Source organism: Haemorhous mexicanus, chromosome 13 (assembly GCF_027477595.1).
Source record: "Haemorhous mexicanus isolate bHaeMex1 chromosome 13, bHaeMex1.pri, whole genome shotgun sequence".
In the NCBI taxonomy this organism is placed as follows: Eukaryota; Metazoa; Chordata; class Aves; order Passeriformes; family Fringillidae; genus Haemorhous; species Haemorhous mexicanus.
Window position 1 is genome coordinate 19,185,324 of NC_082353.1, and position 17,090 is coordinate 19,202,413.

Below are 17,090 nucleotides of genomic sequence, written 5' to 3' on the forward strand. Positions count from 1 at the left end.
AAGATTTCCTGTCCAGGAGGTGCACAATGAAATCCCATTGTGTTTGTGAGGAGACACTGCTCCTCAGGATCCCTTCTGTCCTGAGCTTCTGTGACTTTTAAGCACATTTCTAACAATAATATCTAGCAAAAGCTCTTTGACAATGGTTTAAACAGGAGCTCCCTGTTCCAAATAGAGGTGAATAATGAGGAATCCTTCCCACAGGGAGGGCTCTTGCTGGACAGCCAGGCTGGAATGAGGCTGGTAGAGCTGCAGCCCTGCAGCCACAGTGAAATGAACTCATCACTCAGGTGAACCCAGCAAATACAGTATCAAAGTGAACATGGGCATCCTGTAAGGACTGGTACTCACAGGGTACAGACAAAGTTGCCCTGTACTAGCTGAGTCCTGGTCGTGAACTGCAGGCACACTCCCAGATCACTCTGCTGCTAAACAAAACACAGGGTAACTGTCTAGGTCTCCCATTATTTACATCAGAAATGCATTCATAACACTTGGGAAAAATTTCTTAACTCTGCAACTACTCTGAGATGAACCTTTTATGCAAAATATAACCAGCTTTTTCTTCTTCCTGGAATTACACAAAAGAAGGCTGGATAGGGCCCAAAGATTACCCATTCTCTGTAACATGCAGATGCCTGATAAACCTGGTATTTCTTCACACCACATTTAAATGGAGCCAGAAGCCCTGGGTTACTGTACTTCTGGCCTCAGGTCAGTGAAACATTTTTCCTTCCTGGTCAGAGTTTTCAGATGGAAAGATACAACCCCTAGAGCATATCTAAACCCTGCCTTACTAACTCATCTGGTCTGGAAACCAAACCTGAGCTCCTGACTGCTCATCTCAACAGATGAGATCCCTGCCCAGCTCTCCAGTGCTGTGAGGATGCTGACCATGAGAGCTATGGATTAAGGCCAATGTATCCAGAGCTCTGAGCAGTCTGGCTCCTTTCTGGAGTGAAGGTCCTACCTTTGACCACTCTGATGCTTCCCAGATGGACAGGCAGTCCCTTCCCTCGCAGCTCTGCACCGTGGCTGGTTTGCTGCCCAGGCAGTAGAGGTCCCTGGTGTTGACGTAGGTGCCGTTCTGCAGCTGATAAACACAAGTGACCTCCCGGTGCTGCACTCCCTTCTCACACGTGGCAGAGCAGGGACTCCAGTGGCCAGTCACCCACCTGGGAAGGAGCCAGAGGATAAATGTTAGCAAACTGTTGGAATAAAACATTATGCTTCACTTAAAGCCAGTGAGAAATGGGCAGCTCTTCCTAGGTTTGTGGGTGCTTTGATGGTGCTGTGCTGTCATCACCCTGAGCTCACTGATCTCCTGTGGGAGCTGAAGTGTGTAAAGCAGCAGTGTCAGTATGCAAGGGAATAGTCCCTCTTGACTCCATATCAGGCAAAACCCCAAACTCTGCATCACTCCCTTAACCCCCCTCTCTGCAGTGGGGCTGTTTTTTTCTCTCAGATAAAGACTGACTTGTCTGCAGAGTGCCCTGCAAGACCATTCCTTGCAAGGCAAAGGAGGAATCCTCCCTGCTCTGTCTTCCAGCTCCACTGACTCCAGCAAGTGCTGGAAGCACCACAGTGGGGCTACAAGGCAGTGAATAAAGTGTCTAAGAAGGATCTGAAGGAGGAGGGATGGAGGAAATGACATTTTTTTTCTAAAAGAAAAGCAGCATCGATCTTCAGCTTCCTGCAATCTGTCAGTGAGAGCATGTTCTCTGTAATTACAGGCATTCCTGGATGGAGTGAGGGACTGGAGCAATAACTGTGCAGCCACTGAGCACCAGAAGGCTCTCATGCCTTTCTCACCAGGCAATTGACCTTCTAGCCTGTTATTCAGGACTGTCATCCAGATCTGTATCCTTACACCATGAATCTTGTACTTGTCACCCAGTCCTGGGCTAAGGGGCCCAAACAAGACTTCTCAGAAATAGGTCTGCTGAGAAATACTATTTCATTCTGCTGGAGACTCCTGTAACCCAGGTAGAGCAACTTATTTACCACATTTCTTTTGAAGGTGTTGTGCGTTACTTCTCTGAAATTAATTAATTAAAAAACTATTTCCCATCTTCCCATTCCTGAAGGGGGGGGGGGGGGGGGGGAATCAGCTCAGCACCATTTGTAGAAACATCTTCACCTGCTGCAATTGTCATGAATTAATTTGTGAATGCCATGACTGGTGGGACAGCACTGATGACTGTGCTGAGGGTGCAGGCAGAAGCCGTTTGGTTCGAGCAGGACTGGGCAGATTGGCCACCTGTCTTTTGTGGAACAGGACTCTGCTCAAATGTTCCTGTGCATTAAAGCAGTTGACTGACACATCTGTGATTTTCTGTTGGCTAAAACAGCTGGTGAGACACCAAACCTGTTTCTCCAGACTGCAGTTTTGGTGCACCTCTGTGGCCCAGGGCTTGGTATTTCTCCTATGGAATGGGAAAATGTCAGCTGGGAAATTGAATACTAGGGCTGAAAGACTGACAAAAATAGCCCTGAAGTGCAGAAATCAGTGTTCATGAAAATTAATAGCCAGGCTTCCTTGGTATCAGCTGGGCTCTGCCCTGTTGGAGCAAAGTAAGGGAATTATCCACCTGGGGGAAGGAACCTCCTGACAAAGGCCTGGAGGGGCAGAAATGACTGTGCTTTATGAGCTGAGTGTGAGCCACAAGGCTGGGAAAGGGCTCTGCCCAGGCTCCACTCAGCTAATATTCACTTCAGCACTGTGCTCTCACTGTGATCTACAGCTACTGGCAGAAGAAAAAGGGAAAGGGGCTGAAAGCAAAGGAGAAAGATAAAAATACATTCTTGGCAGAGGCTGTCTGTGAGCTTGCACTTAGGATGGGCAGCACACAGCATGCCAACTATTTCCAAGATGCCTTAAGAAGAAAGGTTATGGCTTTCCTTTTAGGAAGGAAAATTCCTTTCTATTTTATTTTGTTTGTTGCTCTTGTGGAGGGGAGAAATCACCTGGTTTCTACCGTTTGCTGCTCTCTCAGTACCAGCACAGACATGACAGACTGTAAATAGAAAATTAGCACAGAAGAAACTAGTATTACCATCATCATGAGAAGAATGATTGCATAGGGAATGAGCTGAAACCCAGGGTACCAATACAAAGATGTGTCTGTGGTGAAAACAATCTCCAGCTTCAGCCACCATTCTCTACATCCACTCCTGATTCCAACCCTGTGGTTACAAATCAGGTGGGGCAATGCTGAGAAACCTCACAGCCCACTCTGCCCTGCCTGTGACAGTCAAAATACTTAGAAATTAAAGGCTCTTTTCAAGTGGTGGTTTTACTTTCACATCCAGGAGACAAGTGAGATTAAATGTCTGAATAATACTAATATGTAAAGTAGGTTATTTTCAAAAGCACCAAGGGGATGATCACTTTGACCACTAAACTTCATCCTCTCAGTGAAATCTATGCTTGAATCAATGGCTTGTAAAAACAATCTGGCAAGCAAGTAAAGGTGAGTCCTACATACAGTCCTGGCAGTGCCCTGAATCCTCACAGTTCCCCCAAATTCTCCTTCACAGGCAGCTGAAAATATTGTTTTAGTGCCTGTAACACACAGGAACTCTGCAACTAGATTTCAACAAAGTTCACAACCAACATGAAAGACAAAGGATTTATGGATAAAATTATTAAAGATGAAAATTCCTGTCAGTTTCAAATTTTTTGAAGGAATTTGCAGCAAGACATTAGCAGAATTACTATCTGCAAGTAATATACACACAGGAGAGAAAAATGTGATGTGCAAATAGTATCACATTATGGTAACTATCAAATTGCAGCACAGGTAGATTTTTGTATCTACACTGTCATTACACCTTCTGAACACACCTGAGTTTGTTTAACAACAAGACCTACTTATAAGGTGATTTTCTTTAAAAAAGGGAGGCATTTTTCTTATGACAATGTCAAAAACAACTCCAGTGTTCTAACTCCAAACCCCAGGCTGGCTCTGTATTATTAACTAAGCCAATTAACTGCTGTACACTAAGCCCTGTGTATATCATATACAGAATTTGGCTTCCAGTTACACTTTAAGCCTGTAAACTGATCTTAGGGATTGCTTGACACCAGAGTTCTTTTCAGCTTGGTCTTTCCCTCCCAGGTTATAACCTATCTTCTGTGGGAGCAGGGGAGTGCTCCAGCTGGGCTCCCAGGAGAGCCTCTCACTTTGCCAACAAGCACTGATTTACGTGACAAACACACTCATCTTTCTCACAACCACAGGGATGCCTTCATCTCTGGTATTATTATATTTTGTAATCTTACCTCTACAGAAGATTCAAGAGCTAAGTGATCCCTGCTGGTGGTTAGATTCAGGAAGAAAGTGATGAGCTTTTAAGCAGAGATTTTACCCCAGTCAGTGGCTGTCTTTCTAGCTAAAATATGCCCAGAAGGGTGTGATTTTCAAAAGCTTCAAAAAGCTGGGATGGGCAGGACATGCAATCTGAGAGGGCTGCTCTAAATCTTTGTCTTCTGAGTCTTCCTCAACCTCTGACCTCTCAGTATCTCTTCTGAGGAATTGGGAGTTCTTCTTCTAATCTGCTTTGGCAAGACTCTTCTGGCAGGCCCCTGGAGCAAACTTGAAATATCTTTTGGAGATTCAGTTCATCATTTGATCTTTCTATGGTCTGGATTAGTTTTTAACCTTGAATTATCTACTCTACCTGCTTGCCTAAGACTCCCACATTTTCTAGGAAAAAAAAATTGCCTGCAGCACAATGTACATAAACCCCAGGGAGATGACTGTCTGCAAATGAGAGCTTGAAGCTAAAGATTTGGGGAAAAAAAAAGTTAGGAAGATAAAATGGATGAAGGCTGAAGGTTGGGGGTGAGAGAGTGCAATCAAAAGACATGAGGTCACTTTTCAGAGATTTGCAGCCTCTTATAACATAAAGCCATTCCATCTTCTGGGGTAAATATTGCAACCCATTAAATTTCCCCTGGTTGTTTTTGCCCTGAGCTCTGCAGAAGGACAGTGTGCTCTCCTCCACTAACTACACGTCCATGCCATGTTCACACATCCCCTCACTACCTACAGGGTACTTTTGTTGCCTTCCCAATGCTACAGTGACATTTATTTCCCTGCTTTCACAATAATAACTCAATAACTCAAAGACATGTCTGCAATAACACATTTTTTTGTTATTAAAACTGTTTTTTAGAGCTGGCTCTTACCTACAACCAGCTTAGAGCCTGTGCTACTGCTGAGTAAAGCATCAGAGGAAACGTCCTACATTTGGTTTAATGCACAAGTGAGGATAAGTCCATGCCCAGTTAGCACTGGTTGTCTTTAGCACCAGTTTGTGATGCAAAATCACACTGAAGTCACTCTTAGTCTTCTGAGGCACCTGGAGGAAACTGTGGCTCTACTGATTTAGGCAAAAGTCAGACCAACTTTCAGCAGGGCCAGGATTTTACACTGGATAATTTTAGCCAGAAGAATTGGAAAAGATTTCTGAGAATCAGTCATGTGGAACTGACAGATATTCTTTGCTTACAGCTGTCAAACCAAGCTCATGCTCGACTGTGTAGAAGAAAAGTCTCTTTACAAATGGAATTGTGTTTTCCATGAAACCCCCACACACTCCTGAAGCTCTCCACCACCTCTCTGCTGCACTGGACTCAAAACAATCAGGTGAATCTTGTCTTTTGGGAACAGGTTGTGCCACACCCAGTCACTAGAAGGCTTTTTTTTTTTTTTTTTTTGGAGAAAAGTACAAGGAATCTAGTAGAATAATACAGCTGCTGATGTTGAAAGTAGGACTCCAAGACTAACATTCCTGTCTGATTGCCTTTATAAACAGTGCTCAGTAATTTTCCAGTACAGTAGTCATTCTGCTAACAGACTTGCCAACTTTCACTCACACAGGTTTCTTTTTTTCTTTAGTGATTATCATTTTGACAGCTTTCTTTTTTTCTTTTTCAATTTCCCACCAATAAGATCAGCCATGGAACAATGTTTTATAATTTACATACACCCTGGGAAGTTCTTTTTTCAGATGGAAGCCATTGTTCCCTCTCCCCCAGACGAGCAGATCTCTCAGTTTTGGAGGACTCTGTGTGGGGTCAGTGTGAGGAGGTGTCCTGCTGGCTGCCACCAAGGGACAGAATTTCAGCACTCTCAGAGCTCCTCTGCAGTGAGTTTTCCCTACCCACCTCCATGGCAGGTGTAGCTTTAATGGGGCAACTGTTTTTCAGCTCCATTCCCTGCCTTTCCAGGAAGGCAGGGCCTTCTCAGCTCCTAGCACACGATGCAAACGGTGAAGATCATTACAGCAGGCAGCAGGAGGAGTGGATTTCACAATTAAATATTTTGCTAGATTATCCTGCTAATCCTTTTCTGTGGGTTAGAACTGCACTTGGCCTGAAGAGCTTCAAAACAAAGCAGCACAGATCATGTAACATTTTAAAACAAGGCAATGGTCAACCACAAGGTTGGTGAGTCAAACATTGCACTGGGAAAGAGGTGATGGAAGCCAGCCTGGGTGTTTACACCAAAGCTAAGGGACCTGTCTCATGACTCCAAGGGGAAAATAACGCCAAATTAACTCCTGCTCCAGCAAATCATCTTGGATTGTTTGATGTAAATGCATTTAGCAGTAGCCAAGGAGCACTTTGCATTCTACACTGTCTGTTCCCCAGCCTTCTCTGCCAGAACTGCTCCACTGAGTTGAGTTGCTGGATTTGCTGGAAGATAAAAGCAAATTGTCTTTCAGTGGCTAATTAGCCACTGATTGGTACTTGGTGACCTGCCTACAACCTGGAGCACAGGAGTTTTTGTCTCCTTTTGGTGGATGGGGATCACCATCAACTGACCTGGGCCCCAGATGTGCCCACAGCAAGACATCAGCCACCCCTCACAAAGGTGCCTGGGAATGTCTCAGATTTTCTGGTGTGCAGAATTTTGGCTTTTGCTGCTGCAAGGCCCACGGGAGCCCTGCTGCAGGCAGTGCCCTGAGGAGCTGCCACCAGAGCGCAGCATTCCCTGCTCCAGCCCCTCCAGCACTGTCCTGGCAAATTCATTAAGCTCAAGTTGATTCTGGAGATCCCAACTCCAGCTTTGGGAAATACTTCAAAATGAGCTCTTACGTGGTGCCTCCTTGGATCAGAGGGTGCTAACATTACTATTGATGCCAGATTTCCAGGCTAAAATGAAACCCTCCCCACGGCTGTTCCTTCTTTTCTTTTTTTTTTTTTTTTTCATGTAACCAAATCCAATGCACATCAAAGATGTTTCTCAGCACAAGGCACAGAGAAGGGTTTGAACCTGTTTGCATTGAACCTTATGGATGATAAACTGCATTAATGAAAGGACTGACCCACCTGGAGCCATTAAATGTCCAGCTCAGCTCCTTCAGTTAACAAACACCCACACCCCTCCAATTTAGTGCAATTTCTATACAGCTCTGTGAGGAATTTGTTGATGTTCTCAAAGAGATTTCCATCATACTGTTCCCCCCAAAATCTAGTATTTGCAAGACAACCACTTCACAAGATAAATCTGAAATGGCTTTGTTCCCCACCTACCTGTGATGAGAACACACAGAAATGGGGTGCAAACAGCCCAGAGGAGGGAGACAGACTGATTTCTGTATTTTTCTGACTTCTGTGTTCCTGGGCTGTAAAACAGAGCACTGTCACAGGGATATGGTGAAGTCTAGAGGGCAGGGTGGACTCTCAGTCACCACATGGATACATACCCTAAGCCTAAATCAGACCAGGAGTCAAAGCAGTGGGCACTATCAACCATCACACACTGAGGCACCATTATTTTGGCACTCCCTGGCCTTTGGACATGTTTTTGAGGTGCTGAGCCAACTGGGGCCTTGACTGACTCTTAGAACTGACTTCATTTTCCCCCAGTGGGCACTGTTGTGATGTGTGAACCCTTGGGGAGCCTGGTGCTGGATTCCAGCCCATGGATGGAAAAATGAAAGAGAAGAAAGAAAGAAGGAAGTGATCCATGTAACCATAGAGCTGACCTCAGCAGCGTGCCAGCTTTTAGAGCTGATTTGGAGGGCAACAATAATCAAGGACACAGTGGTAAAAGGATGCAAGATAGGCTTCCTCCAGGCAAAACTCATTGGCTGCCTTTCTCTGACTAAAATAACTGGTTTTCCAGACAAAGGAAATGTGGTAGATTTAATCTGGTTGGTGAAGAACTCCTTTTGCTGCATGGAAATGCCTACTGGTGACATGCTGGGAAACACAGATATAATTGTGTAATTGATAGAGAGGTGAGAGCTGGCCTCCCATCTACCTTTAGTGCTGCAAAGGAGTACCAGGTATGAAAGGAATTCAGATCAGTTACTAGTGGGCTTCCTAAAAGGTCTGTCTTGCATTTGATCTAATTTACTATGCTCATTAATGACCTTGGCACAAAAAAGAAGAAAACTGCTGGAAAATCGAAGAAAATGCTGACAATACAAAGCCTAGAAGCAGTGTCAATGCCTCAGAGGATTAGGATGTCAAACAGGAAGAACTGAATAACCTTCAGCACTGCAATAACAAAACTAGGATGGAAATAAACAGCACACAGTGCAAGGCTGAGGGCTCAGGGACCAATAAAAAGCATTTCTGTGTTAAAGTAGGGTTCATACAATGAAATAAATGAGGAGGAAAACATCTCGAATGATTGTAAGCTGCAAATATGATGCAGCCATGAAAAAAGCAATAAGAAGTTAAAGTAATGGATTTAGCCCAGAAAAATGACTGAAGGAGGAGATACAATGGTTTGTTGTGTCCTGTGGCAAATAGCCCAAGGCTGAAAGGAAGGGAGGGAAAATACTCTGTAAGAAAAGGAAACAGAGCTGATGCACAAAAAAAAGGCTGAAAAATGACAGTGAGTAACTCAGGCCAGAAATAAAAGGTTCTGACCCACATGAACAGCAAGGTCAAAGGAGAGCCTTCCAGTGAGGGAAGGAGCCTATGGAAAAAGCTCAGCTTATAGAAAGCAGTCTAAGATATGCTGCTGGTAGTAGCAGAAAACTAACCCTCGGGCTCAGGAGATATTTTCAAGTCCTAAACAGTGAAAATAAGTGCTCAGGGTCTCCTGTGGTTTTCTGCAGATGCAGCCAGGGATTTCTGGCATTTATGCTGCTGTTCAGCATCCATGTAAGAACACCAAATATTCAGCAGGCCCCTGAAAGAACTTAACCTCTCCTAAAATCTCTTACAGCAAAGAGGAGAAAAATTACCAGCGTTTGCACATAGTGCATTACAAGTCCAACAGTTAGGGAATTTCATGTGGTTTTGGTGCTTTTCCTGCGTTGGAGGGGAGCAGTTTCATAGCCACAGCCCCAGCCATGCATGCAGAAGTGTGTGGCCACTGGCCGAGCTGTGTTTTCAGTGAAAACAGCTGATGGGATCTGTGATTTGTGAGTCTGGTGCCAGCCCCAGGGCTGGCCCTGCCGCTGTATTTGGGTTGGTGCTGGGCGTGCTGGAAGCGACCCATCCGCGCCGCATGCAAGAATCCAGATTCCATCTGGTTACAGCAGGGTTTTGTAAAAAATACCTAAAGAGCTAGGCAAAGGATTAGAATAAAGAGGTGCTAATAGGGTGCAGTTGGGACAGGAAAGGAAGCTGTAAAGAATTTAATGGAAAAAGAGGGTCAAGGAACATAAAAAATAAAATAGGAAGAAAAAGAGGCATTTTTTTAAAAGGTGAAAGAGTAACAATAATAAAGAATGAAAGATTCTTTTATTTTTGCCAGTTTCAACAAAACCCTTAAGAAAATTCTCTTCTCTGACGTTTAATTTAAAAACATGTCAGTGTATCCAATCAAGTTTTAAATCCTGCTTTGTTTTCCTCAGATGCTGGGTTGCAGTTGGAGAATTCCAATCTTCTCCTTGGCCTCATGAAAGTACTGTCCCCTGCCCTACACTATTTGGCTCTCCTGAGAGGTGGCTGAAGTTCAAAGGGATATATAATTTACAAAGCACTTTGGGATCGTGCTGGAAGAAAGACACTGTTATTAATAACATACCCTTTTTTCCTCCTGATCACTTTATAAATGTGGGTAACTATTTATTTTATTTTTATTACAATCTCAACAGCAACAGCCTCTTCCTCCACTTAAACAATATGATCTCACCCCATCCCAAAGAGTTTGCAATCTAGCTTATACATGGATTGAGAGAGGAAACAAAGGGACAGTGTGGGATAGTGAATTAAAGTCACACAGCCCATCCAAAAGTGAAACAGAGACTGAGTGTCCTCTGACCCAGTCCTGTGCTGGCCAAAAGACCCCTCTGTAGAGATAAATACTCTGAAAGGTGATTCTCCTAAATTTGGGAGTGAAAGTGCAAATGCAATTCAGAATGCACAAAACAGAGCTGGTTTACTGGAGAAAGGAGAGCATTGTTCCTTCTTCTGAACTCAGGTGAAGGGCTTAGGTCTGAGTGGAAATGGGAAAGGACCTCATTGTAACAAGATGCTACAATAATTTTACTTGAAACCCTAAAACAAATTCAGGGCTCATAAAAAAAGCATTGACATGGTGAAAGAGAATGGTTTCTTTAAGATGTTCTTGGTCAGAGAATATGCTAAGCATGCTTTTCTAATGTCTGGGTGGGCAAACGCAAGTGGAAATTTAAATTCTACAGAGGCACAGAGAATGTGCTTCTGAAAATGTTTCCAGTTAAAAGCATGTTAAGTGTGAAAGTGTACTCTACACGGAGGGAGTGAGGGAGTGTGGTCTATCAGATCATCAGCAAAGATTCTGTGGCCTTTCCAGGTTCTAAGCACATTCAGTGTCTGCTGTTGTTGCTCTGAAAAAAACAGGCCAACAAGAGTGTCCCTGTGCCAGAGCTCACTGCAGCTGGGCAGAATTGTGCTAAGCTGTGCCCATAAACTGCCTGCTGGATCCACACAGAAGAGAGACCTTGGAATAACATTAAGGGCTGGACCCCGTTCCCCAGAGGAACACAGGCTGGATACAGGAGCAGAGTAATCCTTTCTGAGGAGCTTTTGTGTGATTTAACCTCACCCACTGTCACTGCCCTGGACAGGCAGCAGTGCTGGGTAGCAAAGAGACCTCCCCAGGGGCTCAGGCTCATGGAGATCCCTCAGAGCACACTGTGGGTCTCAGGGCTGCAACATGGCCCGAAATTCTCATCCTTGCCCTCAGCTGGTAGAGGCAGAAGCTGCCCACAACTTCCAGAACTTCAAAAGTTGCTTTTCTTCATCTCTACCACCTGGAATCCCTCCTATACCTGCCTGGGCTCACTCCAGTCTACTCCTGACAGCTTTCCAAAAGGTCTGGGAGAAATACTTCATGCCAGGGCAGCAACACAAGCAGAGGCTTCTTCTGAGAGAGCAACATGACAGAAATCCCAGCCTCACTGGACTTCCTTCTTCAAGGAAACAGTTGTTTCCTTGAAGTCATTGGGATTTTGGCTCTCCTTACACACCAGGGTATCTCATTATACCTTTCAGTACTGCAAGCTGTACAGGCAGCATTGCCCAGCAGCAATAACAGGCAGTGCAGACAGAAACTGAAACCTGAACCAGCCTTATTGATGGATGACCTGACACTGCATTTCCCTGCTCCAGGGCACTTTAATCAGAGTGCAGGTCTAATTAGAAGGAAGTGTGCTGTTTGCTGTTCCCCCCATTGCTTCTGCCAGCAGGTTGGTTTGAAGATGCTTTTTTAGGTATTGTTCAGCTTTATCTGAAATTGATTTTATCATGGAATATTCTGAGTTGGAAGGAACCCACAAGGATCACTGAATCCACTTCTGAAGTGAACACATTGATCAAACCCCTGATTCTGGTGTTATCCTAACTACTTTCAAAATTAGAGTTTCTACACTACAATGCTAAATACCACTGCAGAACAAAAGTGAACTTTTTTTGTTAGCAAACAAACTGAACAAATTATTTACCTTCCTTGGCCAGAAATGTCTTTTTTTAATATAACACAGATCAAAATAATTTTAGCTACAAGTGTTTGCCAAATTAAAAAAAAAAAGATATTTTTATTATTGTTAGAGATCTCTAATAACTAGTGAGGATAAAAGCACCCTTACTGAGGAAAACATCTAAAATGTGTTTCATCATAATTTAATTTATTGACCTCAGGGTTTTTGTAGTACTGTTTGACAGTTAATCAGACCCCATTCTGTGCTGATTCAAAAAAAGTAAGGTTAGATATGCAGTCACTCTACTCTTGTCTAACTTTATACTGTAAGTTCTGTCTCCCAGGAGGCAACCAAGGGGAAAAGAAAACCATCCCCAAACAATGTATGCAGCCTGCACGGAATCTGGCCTTAGTGACCACAAATTAAATGGGCTTTGTCTGAGGTAATGAAAATCTGACCTGCTCAACAAAAGGAAATGAATATTACAGCTGCTTACTGTGGCTAACAATGTGTCCCAATACTTTGAGACATTTTCACTGTGTTCACCAGATGGAGGCTTTGGAAAGGGGCAGTTTCTGAAGGAAAAGGATATTGGTTTTAGTGTTTTTAACTCCTTACCGTGACTGGCAGGGGTGTGTGTTACATTTCCTGACCTGGGGCTCGGGGCGGGTCACTCGCTGGCAGTCACTGTCATTCACCAGTGTCATGGTCTTGTTAATGATCCGAGTGCAGGACACGATGGTTCTCCTCTCACCTGGAAGCCAAATCAAAAAGAACTCTGAATGAAACCACCTCCACTCATCAACCAAAACTCAAAAGTTGGAGCTCCCTGCTCCTTCTACCAGATGTACTCTACCACCTCTGCAAGAAATCTTATTCTCTACTTCTACCTGATCTTGTACTGGCACGTTTTGGGTTGGTTTTTTTTTTCAGAAAAGCTACAAATCTTTCCCCAGTAATCATGCAACTGACTGTTTCACATGAGCAGCAACTTGGGCTTTCTCCTTCTAGTGTTTAACGTGGAAAGAGCTTTAAAACAATTTGCTTTCATTTCTGGTTCCTCCTCCACAGGTAGCTGTGGCCTATCATCACCTCGGGCAGATGTGCTGAAGTCACACGACCTCCCACCCCCTGATAATGTGACTGATAATGACAGGACAGCTGCCTCCTGCTGCTCCCCGGGCAGGAAGTCAGGATGGAAAGGACTGACCGAGGTTCAAGAGTCATTAACTGAGCTTGTTCATATTTCACAAAGAGAAAATAAAGCCACCAAAACAAATTGTTTCTCATCTCCTGCTCCTCCAGATATACTGCTTTAAAATCCTTGTGGCAGGAGGCATCTCAGGAGGTGTCAGCATTTCTCACATAAACTGCACCGGGAGTTTCTTTCATCCAGGGTGGCCCTCAGGGTCTGGCTTTCCACTGAGTGGCATCAGGAAAGCTGTGCCACAGGGAGCATGACAGTGACCAGATGTGACAAGGAAAGTGCTAACCCTGCTCTGTGTGACTTTGCCTCACTGCTAATTTTGGTTTCTCAGGTTTGTTTTCTAACCCTGAGTCTGTGTCAGATTGAATTTATTCACCATCTGCAGCTGAAAATAAAAAAATAACTCATGTTCTGCTTATAAAAAATATGCAAGCATCTGTATGGAAAGGAGAAAGGCCCTTCTCAGCTTGGATAAGTAGCAAAATATGGACAACTAAAATAAAAGACCAATTATCAAGCTAGTACTGGTGGGAGCCATGCTGGAAGACACTGATTTGATTCAAATTTGTAACAGGCTAACAACAAAAATCAGAAGAGCCACAAACAAATTTCCTTTTCCCTCATGTGAAGGTTTAATGGCTTAAAAATTATTATTTTAATGCACTAGTAAAAGTGTCTCTTCTAAAGTGAGTGCTATTTACAGAAAAAATCAGTAATTTCAGTGTACTGAGGGCAGTGAGCCTGTAAATGTGAAGATGAGCTCTTTCCTCCTGTCATGTCACATCATAAATAACTGAGTCTGCTGGTGAAGACAGACTGTCCAGAATGCTTGGAAATGATCTGTTTTCCTCAGGGAACAACCTACTACTTCTTCCAGCCCTGCAAATGCAATGGACAGTGTCTGACAAAGCAGTCTCTGGTTTCACAGCACCAACTCCCCCAGGGCTCCAGCAGATCTGCCTGGGCACATCCAGGGATGCTCTGGGAAGGGAGCTCTGCCACGTGCTCCTGGCTGGGAGCATGTGATGCAGATCTCCAGGAGCTGTCCCAGCAGCACTGCCCTGCTCCATCCCAGGGGAGGGAAGGGCCTTTCCCTGAGCGTGCCTGGACACCTGTGAGATGCTGCTCCAGGAATGTGGTGGGGGCTGGAGGCAGAGGGCTGCACACAGAATCCAGGTGCAGCTCCAGCCTGCAGTGACAGAGCAGTGTCCCTGCCAAAAGGCTGGCTGGAAATTAACTGTGGGGACGGGGATCAGAGCAGGGAGAGCCGGAGAGAATGAATTCATTATGGCAAAGTCCATTTTCATGGCCAATTTCCACCTCTCCTGTGGCTGGAGGCTGCAAACACCACTCAGGGATTCCCACCAAGCTTCCTGATGTCCCTACCTCCTCCACACTGCACACTGCATCCTTCCCATCCACTGTGTGTCCAGATGTACAAGGAGTCCTGTTGCTTTTCTGGCTCACTTCTGTTTTCAGCAGTATAGTTTACAGGGATGGTGTATTCATAATGAATTCCATAATTCTGGTCGTGGAATAACAGCACCTGGTTCGGCAGGAAAAGAGAGGCTGTTGCAACACACTGTGCTGGGAGAGCCAACAGGCTGAGACAGCACTGCTGGAAATGCTGGCTCAGGAAAAAATCCCTAAAATATAAATACCTTGTGAAAGGCAACCAATCTTTATCTAGAAAACACAAATTACAATACAAATTACGGTACTGGTAAAACAGGGCAACTGCAGGAGCAAGAACTGCTTATGATTTGTGAATATTTAAAGCAGCACAGGGATGTCTAAACCTGGAATTCAAGGCAGAACTTTCAGCCTCACATGTGATCAGCAGGACACTGGCTATTCAAAGAGAAAGACAACAGGGAAGCATTAAATCAGCAGGTTTCATATACCAACCATTTTACAGAGCATCTAGAGTTAAACATCTGAAAGAATAAGGTGATGCTTCTCAGAGCAAAAACAACTGCTGCACAAAAAGTCCCTTGTCTCCTGGTGAATGTGGCACTCAAGGCAAGCATGACTACTCCTGCTGACAAGCTGTAGCAGCAGGGTTGTATGTCTCAGAAAACTGTGGATGACAAGCAAAAGCCATATCATACAGCTTCTGGCAACATATATTTTCATCCCTGCATATTCCTAGAGGAAGGTGAAACCTGCTTCCAACAGCAGGCTACTTCCTATGGAACCACTTGTGATGTCTTCAGTGTTATTACTCCAAAATTCCCTGACTGTTAACAAAGCAACAGAGAAAAATGTTTATGTTTTCACCATAGGCAGATGAGAGTACTGGTCCTGTTTTGATTTACACGTTGGACTTCATTTGGCTCTCACCTTCCCTGGCTTGAGTCAGAACTGATTGGAAGATATCCCACGGAGAACAGGGTGCATGGAATCTGAGTTACCACAGTATTAACAAATGCCATAGAAGTACTACTGTAATGTTCATGCTGTGGCTTTAAACTTATTTATACTTATTATCCCATGATTTGAGCAGCATTAAACAGGTGAATTGTGCTGGCTTTTGTCACCTACTGAAACAGGAGCAATGCCTTATCAAATAAAGGCTCTCATAAGTGGGGCAAGCAGCTGCCTGTTTGAAAAAAAGACAAATTTGCAAATGCTATTATCCCCCAACAATAACTGTTTCCCCTTCAGATTTGCACAATCATTCCTACTTAACCAATAATCTCACTAAAGCTGTCAGGAGCTCGTTTAACCACACAAATGTGCTGCAAGAAGGGGTCCTGGCAGCCTGTGTTGTGAACACTGAGGGGGCTCCACAAACTCAGCACCCATGAGCTGCTCTGCACAGGGCAGAACCCTGGGCAGATGAGCCTCTCCCAGAGGATGTGGGAGGGATCCTCACTTCCAGGACTGAATACCAGGGTTGAAACCAGCCAGCCATCATTACAATTTCAAAGAACAATGTTGGTTTTTTTAAGCACAATTCAAACACCAGGCAGGCAGAGGCAGACAGCTTGAGCCCTGCTCTGGCTTTCTTGAAGTGCAGGAGATACAAACTCCTGTTCTAGAGAACTGATCAGTCAGCCTTGTCTAAAGCCCCCTTCTGCTCTGGGAGTGTTTGGCTGTCCTCTGTTGCAGAGGGAGAATAGCACAGGCCTACTTACACAAACACCAGTTTCTCCAAGAAATACATGCACAGCAATGCACTTGGAGAAATGCCTCAAGTATTAAAAACCAGCTCCTAAAAAGAAATCCTTATTATCTCAATATGGGTGCGAGACCAGTGAATCTAAAGGCCCATATGAAACCAATTTCATGCAATTTCGTAGCCATATATAATTGGGGGGTGTGTGTATGTGTGTATAATTGGTTTCAAATGCAGGTCACAATGGATTGACTGAAGCTTCTGGCTTTTTGTCAGTCCAGTGTATTCCACCACTGTTTGAACAACAGTTTTCTATTTAGGGGGAACTGGTAACCATCCTGCCTTTCTTGTGTTGAAAGAATGAAACCCACCATCCTGTATCAAGGAAAAGATTTGTATCTGATTTGAAGCAAAGACTTCATGTGTGCTTTGTTTACCACTGGCAGTGATTTAAAACCACATGTATTTTAATGGTCTGGTAATTTTCACATTCCTCATTTTTAATAATTTCTGTGAAGAAAGGTGAAGAAGGAACATTTCCTCTGCTTATGTCTGATGAAAGGGCCTGTCTGTATCTGGACAGGACACTCATGGAAAAGCTCAAAATTACTCCTATGTTAGCTACTTACTCCTTAATGAAGGGGAACTGAGCATTTCTTTAAAACCAAAGCTCTGCTGATGCTGAGGTTCACAAAATGCCAAAATCCAGATTTTACTGCAGTGGACCTCAACAAGTAATGCTCTGGAAGGTTCCAGGAGCTGCCAAAGGAACCGTGCACAGCATCTTCCCAAACGGTACCTGTGCAACTCCTGTTTCTCACATGAGCTTGGGAAGACCTTGGCAGTACAAGATACTTTATCAGAGTCCTGGTTTCAGGAGGG

General features: G+C 44.2%; 1 protein-coding gene across 1 annotated transcript in view; it reads right to left on the reverse strand.

The window, feature by feature from the left end:
• ADAMTS17 (ADAM metallopeptidase with thrombospondin type 1 motif 17) overlaps positions 1–17,090 on the reverse strand; it is a 155,785-nt gene that overhangs the window by 22,523 nt on the left and 116,172 nt on the right. The window contains exons 19-21 of the mRNA XM_059858637.1: positions 14,474–14,633; positions 12,499–12,634; positions 971–1,175 (exon numbers count right to left, since the gene is read on the reverse strand). Coding sequence (XP_059714620.1) covers positions 971–1,175; positions 12,499–12,634; positions 14,474–14,633 — 501 coding nt within the window. The remainder of the gene's footprint in view (positions 1–970; positions 1,176–12,498; positions 12,635–14,473; positions 14,634–17,090) is intronic.